This window comes from Antrostomus carolinensis, unplaced genomic scaffold (genome assembly GCF_000700745.2).
Source record: "Antrostomus carolinensis isolate BGI_N321 unplaced genomic scaffold, ASM70074v2 scaffold40314, whole genome shotgun sequence".
Taxonomy (NCBI): Eukaryota; Metazoa; Chordata; class Aves; order Caprimulgiformes; family Caprimulgidae; genus Antrostomus; species Antrostomus carolinensis.
In genome coordinates, this window is record NW_010313566.1 from 8,193 (window position 1) to 15,578 (window position 7,386).

At 51.0% G+C, this 7,386-nt stretch overlaps 1 protein-coding gene across 1 annotated transcript in view; it reads left to right on the forward strand.

Moving 5' to 3' along the window:
* SCNN1B (sodium channel epithelial 1 subunit beta) overlaps nucleotides 1-7,386 on the forward strand; it is a 10,449-nt gene that overhangs the window by 2,669 nt on the left and 394 nt on the right. Inside the window, exons 3-11 of the mRNA XM_029084837.1 lie at nucleotides 100-293; nucleotides 1,118-1,221; nucleotides 1,684-1,847; nucleotides 2,326-2,433; nucleotides 4,823-4,940; nucleotides 5,671-5,746; nucleotides 5,934-5,991; nucleotides 6,242-6,303; nucleotides 7,004-7,079. Of these exons, the coding sequence (XP_028940670.1) occupies nucleotides 100-293; nucleotides 1,118-1,221; nucleotides 1,684-1,847; nucleotides 2,326-2,433; nucleotides 4,823-4,940; nucleotides 5,671-5,746; nucleotides 5,934-5,991; nucleotides 6,242-6,303; nucleotides 7,004-7,079 (960 nt within the window). The remainder of the gene's footprint in view (nucleotides 1-99; nucleotides 294-1,117; nucleotides 1,222-1,683; nucleotides 1,848-2,325; nucleotides 2,434-4,822; nucleotides 4,941-5,670; nucleotides 5,747-5,933; nucleotides 5,992-6,241; nucleotides 6,304-7,003; nucleotides 7,080-7,386) is intronic.

Below are 7,386 nucleotides of genomic sequence, written 5' to 3' on the forward strand. Positions count from 1 at the left end.
CGGCACAGTGCACAGGGCTGGCACCAAGGGAGGGGTACATGCCATCCCCTCCTCGTCCTCCACGGGACAGGGTCACACCTGCCTCCTGTGTGTCCCCAGTGCAGCCATCAGGGCTCCGACAACTGCACCTACCGGAACTTCACCAGCGCGGCGCAGGCGGTGACCGAGTGGTACATCCTGCAGTCCACCAGCATCCTCTCCAAGGTCCCGCTGCAGGAGAGAATCCGGATGGGCTACCAGGCAGAGGACATGATCCTGGCCTGTCTCTACGGGGCTGAACCCTGCAACTACAAGTAGGTGCACACCGAGCTCCCTGCCCTTCCCTGTCACGTCAGGAACCGTGCAGGACGCTCAAGGCACGACAGCCTTTTTCTTTCCCTCTTAAGGGAAGTTAAAGAGATTTCTGCTGGTCCTCAGTTCTAACAACATTTCCCAGAGGGTTTCTAGATGTGATCCTGCCTGGAAACAGGTTATTTTGGGATAGTGCTGGCTTGGGTTCTAGTTTTGGATGGGCTGTTTTGCTCATAACGTATTGAGACTGACAGCATCCGTGGGACCTTCCCAGGGTGTTTAGTGAGAACCAGCTGCCAGCCCAGGTGCTGAGTCAGCACAACCCTGGCACAGCAGTGCAGCCCCCAGTTACAGCCCCCCCCTTCTACACAAGGCTCTGAGAAATGCATTTTAGCCATTGTCCTTTCTTGTGAACACCAAATTTATACACCCACTGTTGAGAAACGTGAGGGCACAGCAGCACCCTGGGCTGTGAGGAGTCCTGCCCCTTCTGCAAAGAGAAGTATCAAAGAATGAGACTTAACACCAACCAAAACCTGTCGCCACAGCTCAGATCAAGCAATTATTTCTCTCATCTGTGTGACTGACAGAGTGTTATCCCCAGGGGCTGTGTCTGCACACACTGGGACCTTGCTTTGCTTTTTTTTTCAACAGCAGATTGTCTGAAATTCTACCAGCTGGGATTTCTACACAGGCATTCAACAGCCAGAGCAATTCAGAGTGACTCCCAGATGTAGCTGCCAAGCACTGGTCCCACCAGTTCCAATATTCCACAACCCTTCAGTCCTCCCTGACAGTCACAGTTTTATGTGTCTGATTCTTCCAGGAATTTCACCCAAATCTATCACCCAGACCATGGGAACTGCTACATCTTTAACTGGGGCATGGACGAAGAGGCTTTGAATTCTTCCAACCCCGGAGCCGAGTTTGGTAAGAGGGAGCTCTGCTAAGGAGGAAGGAGATAAAGGAGCAGAGTGCTGGGAGGTAAATTGTGTCTCTCAGTGGCCATTTCTGTTCTGTAGAACAGATCTGTGATTTCTCTGGAGCACTGCAGCACCCAGTAAGGGTTTTCCAGAAGGGGATAAGCCCCAGAAAGGGAAACGGGCCACACAGAAACAAGAAGCATGACTACAGATGTTATACGTAGGAGAAGTGCAACATCTGGATAGCTGAAATATCTGAGGCAATGTCTGTATTCACTCAGATATTTCCATTCTGTGCATTCTCCATCATGTGTGTTTATGCCCAGGTGAGGCTGCCACGACAGCCAGTCCCGGCCCTTCCCCAGGGAATGGAGGTTTCCATGCACAGTGAGAAGAAAATAAGACTCCATTTTTTTACAAAGACTGGCATTTCCATACAATTCCTGATCTGTTTTGTCTGGTGTCCCAGGGCTGAAGTTAATTCTGGACATCAGCCAGCAAGACTACATCCCCTACCTGTCCTCTGCTGCCGGGGCCAGGCTCATGCTGCACCAACAGAAGAGCTTCCCCTTCCTGAAGGATCAGGGCATCTACGCGATGGCCGGGACGGAAACCTCCATCGGCGTGTTAGTGGTATGTGTGGCATTCCTCTGGAGCAGATTGTCTGAGAATAATGTTATCTGATGGGACTGCAACCAAGTTTGTTTAAAGTCTTGGCTGAACTGGCTCAAACTGAAAGAGTCAAGGTATACGCTAGCTGTGGGCTGGAACGGTTTATGGAGACTTTTATGTAACTGTCCTGGCAAAGTGCTTTATTGAAGCCAAAATATTGAGCTGAGATCATTGTTCCCTCTTCCTTTAGCATGTCAGAAGGTGCCTTGCTAAAACATGCTGCTCCTGAACACCCTCATCTGCCTTGATCTGCCCTGGGAATGGGCAGCATCTCCTCCAGCTCTGCCACCTACCATTCCGTGGGGTTTTGTGATAGTTTTGTGACAGTTTTTCAAAGGCAGCAGGGAATAATGGAATTACAGAGTCTCTAGAAAACTGGCACCAGGGAGCTGGGAAGGAGGGATGACTGCTGAGGTTTGCTGGTTTGGTTTCCTTTCAGGATGAACTGGAACGGATGGGCTATCCCTACAGTGACTGCACCATGAACGGCTCTGATGTCCCCGTAAAAAACCTCTATAGCCAATATAATACTTCCTATTCCATACAGGTAAAACACATTTTTAAATCAAACAAAGCTGTTTAGGAAAAATCACCACACAGTTAAAATCTTTGACTAACACATAGGATTACTGGAGCATCAGCAATGATCAGGTAGAAAGCATAACCTCAACCTGGAACCTTCTTTTCTGGTCATAAACCAGCACTCAAGTCTGAAACAATCCCAGTGGGTCCAGTGGAAATAACTGGGTATTGCAGGAGCAAGAGCTAGCAAGGCAGGTATGAAAACTTCCATCAGAAGATAAGGAGCATTGCTCTTGGCAGGCAGCACAGCTTAGTGCAACGTTTGGGTTTCATCCTGACACCAAACAGCCCGTTCGGCCAGGAAGGGGCGTCAGCGGCTGCTGTGCCCTTCGCCAGCGCCAGGCGTGAATTTGGGTTTGTTTTGAGAGGGATGAAAATGGTCATTTCTGTCATTTTCCCAAAAGCTGAAGCACAGCAAAGCCCCGGGATCTCTGTGGTCACACAGGACCCTGCTGTGTGTGACCTGTCGGCAAAGTGCTAGTCTGCAGACAAAAAAAGCAAATACTTTTACCTCCACCTGTGAGCACAGTTACTGCTGGTCCTTCCCCCGTCACCTCGGAGCTCGGCTCCCCAAAGCGGAGGGTTCCCACTTGTCCTGGAAAGAGGTGAAGGGAGAGCAGGGTGTGCCTGGAAAACCCACACTTCTTCAGCTTCCCCCCTTTTTGCTCCGCGTGCAGCCCCGGCTGCGGTCACACGCCCGTCGGTGCCTCGGCAGGACATTAGTGTGACACTTTCCATGGGACGGGCTGGCTCCTGCCAGAAAAGTGATCTGAAAAACTATTGTGCTGCGGGTTTCAGCCGAGCCATTGCTCGAGTAGGCAAAGCAGCTCGTGTTTTGTGTACACAAGTCATGTTTATCCCTGACAGCAGCGGAATATACAGGAGATGTGTGTGTGTGTGTGTATATATATATATATGTATATATATATTTATTCCTGAATGCTCCTCCTCTTCCAAACCCTTTTCTCTTTAAGGGAATTCAGTAATTTTTCACCCTGAGAACACCTGCTTGTTTTGTGTAGGAAACAGAAACAGACCTTTGCCTTTTCTTCACTTTAAAAACTGGGATGAGAAAGTTGAGCGTTTGTAAACCTTGAATCTGTAGAAAAATATAGTGCAAGCATTAAGCACGGGTTAATTTGTAACAGGCTGTAACATAAAGGAGAAGCATTTCTGGAGGGTGAGATCTGGCAATAAGGAAAACATCAAAACCCTTCTGGGGGTTATTTACAAAAGCCTGAAGAATACAACCCAGGCAAGCAGGAGGGCTTCGGTCCAGCCAGGTTTTTTTTCTGTTTCTGCCTTTATATAACAATTGACCCACTTTACCCGACTTTTTGAGATGCTTGTATAACGTTTAAGCAAACACTTGGAATGATTGCATTATTACTTAAAAGTTGCTAAATGCTGACTGGGGTTCTGTGTCCACAAAATCCGTGTCACTTCAGAGCCCTCTCAGGAAAATCAGGCGTTTTCCATCGCTCCCTGATGGCAGGGGACTCGCTAAGCGTTTCACATCACACAGAAATGCTCTGGCTGCTCTACCTAGCTGGAGCTGTTACATGGAATTATCTTTGCACAGACTTTGTTCTCACTTCGTGTGCTGTTTCATCCAGAATCCCACTCCCGCTGCGGGTGATTAACTGGGCTCACAGCCTGCTGAAGCCGCGATCCCTCCAAGGAGAGAAGCAGACGCACAGATACGATCACTCAGATTTCTAAATACTGCTCTTTCTGCTGAAGTATTTTTAGAGTCCCGGCTTCAAGGTGGAAACCAGCCCTCTGTCAGTGTGTTGTGTAAAGCCTGAGACAGCAGCAGTGTCTGGGGGTGCAGTGGAACATTTGAATTCCATTTTGGAAACTCCCTATTTTTCCATGAAGCCCTAGATGGAGAGTTTAGCAATGAGCAGTTGCTTGTGCGACAGGGAACAGGCACCGAGGTCCCTTCTGCTCCTGCCAGGTGACTGAGCCACGGGCAGCTCACAGTACCTTAAAATGTACCTTAAAATCTGGAGGAGCAGCAGTAAAACAGAGAGAACTGTACCTGCAGTGCAACTCTGCACACGGCAGCTCACCCACCCGCCTCGTCCCGCCGCTGCAGAGCCAGTGTGACCTGTGCCGGGCTCCCCGAGCCGGCCGTGCCATGCCAGTGGATGGGCTGGTGCCATGGTGCAGGGATGGGCTCTGGCAGAACCGCTCGCTCTGTGCGCAGCCACCACATCAGCTGTTCAGTGCAAAGGAGATAAAACACCTCAGAGCCGAGTCGTTCCCCCAGCCAGGACAGACTGCAGAGCACAGAGGCGGGCAGGGGGGTTCAGCCCACGTCTAAGTAGCTCCCTCTCCCCTTTTTCCAGGCTTGCCTGCGCTCTTGTTTCCAAAATCACATGATTGAAATCTGTGGATGTGGTCACTATATGTTTCCTTTACCTGAAGGGGTAAATTATTGCAATAACGAAGATAACCCAGGTTGGGGTAAGAACACGAACAAAACCGATTGCGCAGCCTCCCCAGGGTCCGGCACGCAGGAGGGGCGGGAGGGGACGCGGGGTTTGCTGCTGTTGGAGATGCAGCAGGTGAACAGCTTCTGCCTTCATACGGTCTCCCTGGGGACACTGGGGTCAGTGCCAGGGAAAAGGGGACAGATCTGGGTCCTGGCCATGGGCTGAGGGGTCTCAGCTTCGGTGCTGCCCCAGGACAGGGCTCTCCTGGGCGGCTCCAGCTGGGAAAGGTAACGGGACCCTCTGGATACCAAGGGAAGAGGAAAAGGGGTGACGTTCCTGACCTCTGTGCCAAAAGAGTTTGGAGACAAACCATCCAGAACAGGGGCAACGGGCTCCCCGAGGATGCGTGAGGGTCCAGTGCAGAGGCCAGTAGCTCAGCTCCACGCAGGCAGCACCAGCCAGCACCAGCCAGCAGCCGCCCTCCAAGCCCAGCAGCCAGCCAGGGCACTGCCAAAACCACTGGCATCGGGCAGGCTGGCTCTAGAAACTGCCTGCAGAAAATTAACATGTATTTTTAATTTATTATTAAGTTGCCTGCTTTGCCCGGGTTTCTGGAGGAAAGGAAGGGTAAAGGGGAAGACAGGAAACCTGGGCAGCAGGCTCATACCCAAATATTTAGTCTATTAAGTGAAACTGATGTAATCCAGTAAGTGGGATCCTTATCTAAACAGATGCTTTGATTTCTTGTTTTCACCACACAGCCTATTGCTATTCATCGCTGAGATCAAGTATAAGCCACAGACAGATTTGTATTGACTCTTGCAAGGAAACGTGCAAGTAAGTGCGTGAGCCATTTCTGGCAGCTGTAAGGTGGAGGGGATCCTGCATCTCATCTCCCACCACTTCTGACCTTTCTAAAACGGCAGCAAATCATGCAGGGCTGATTTCTGCATGAGAACTGAAGTTCTCGTGACTTCAAAGGAGGAGAAACTTCTGTCCCAACGTTCTCCTTTCCTCTCTCCAGCGACACGCAGTACAAGATGACCATCTCCATGGCAGACTGGCCATCAGAAGCTTCGGAGGTAACACCAATGTCTTGTTTTGAAACACTCATTAATAATTACCTGTTCTTAGCCACAGGAATCACTCAGTATTTTCACAGCTAATGGGCAGGTAGCAAGTGCCTCTTTGCTAAATGACACATTTTCAGGGACAAGGGACACCACTGCAGCAGCACCTCCCCAGGGGTCCTGCACCCCCCTCGGGTTTCTGCCCCACAGGTGCCCAGAGAAGATGCTCCTGCTCTGTTCTGAATGAAATTTGTTTTCCTAGGACTGGATATTCCATATTCTGTCTTATGAAAGGGATATGTCAACCAACGTGACTCTGGACAGGTAAGGGAAAGGAACCACCACTCTATCATCTCACTTGAGCCCATTAACAGTAGATTAACATGAACCCTGGTGATGGGCCAGAGCATGTGTGCTAATGCAAGGGGAGGACAAGATCTAGTGCATGTTTGCCTGGAAGATTAATAAAGCAAATCTGAAAAGCACTTTGTGCATATCCTCTGCTCTCCATAGTGACAAAGTGGGTCAGACAAACTCAAAGGTGCAGTTCAGTTAAAATCGACATTAACTGCAGCACCTCTAAGCAGTTGCATGTAGGAGGCTGGAGGCTCTGAAGCACCAGGGTCCAGCTCCTGGATGGAAACATTCATCCCTTCACACTTACACCTCTGAATCTGCCAAAAGCCACAGAGGATGCACCAAAGGGTAACTGGTGAGTTATCCTTTCAGAACTGAAACCCTGAGCTAGGAGGAAAAGAGAAGGGTTTTTCCCCCAAGGATATAAAAAACCCCAAACAAACCCCAGAGAAGCAGAGAAGGGCTCACAGATACTGGCTGACCCGTACACATTGAGCCCCCGTATCGCAGTCGGTCGTGACGCAGCCACTCTGCTCACACACAGGAGCTCAAGGTGCCGGGCACCAAGGAGGGCGACGGCCCCTCGAGACCAACCAGGGCAGCTGGGAAAAACAAAGCAAACAGCCCCAAAGCAGCTTCCAGGTGCCCAAGTGTTTCTCCCTTACAGGAACGGGATCATCAAGTTGAACATCTACTTCCAGGAGTACAACTACCGCACCATCTCCGAGTCTGCTGCCACGACGGTGAGTGCCCACCCCTGCCAGACGCAGAACAAGTCACCCCGGACACACGGGCAGGGCTCAGCTCCTCAGGAGCTGGAGATGCCCCTCACTGGGAGGCTGCCGAGCCCCTCGGTGCTGCTGCTTCACGTGTCCAAGATGAGGAAGTGGACAGCCCTGGTTTGTACTTCCCCTCCACCCTGTCCCCAGTGCGGGGAAGGTCACTGAGGAGCAGCACCAGGGATGGCAGCCCCCGCAGAGCACCTGCAAGGTGAGGGTGGCAGGTCCCTGGGCAGCGGCACCACCGGCACACAGGGTGATGGGCTGGGGC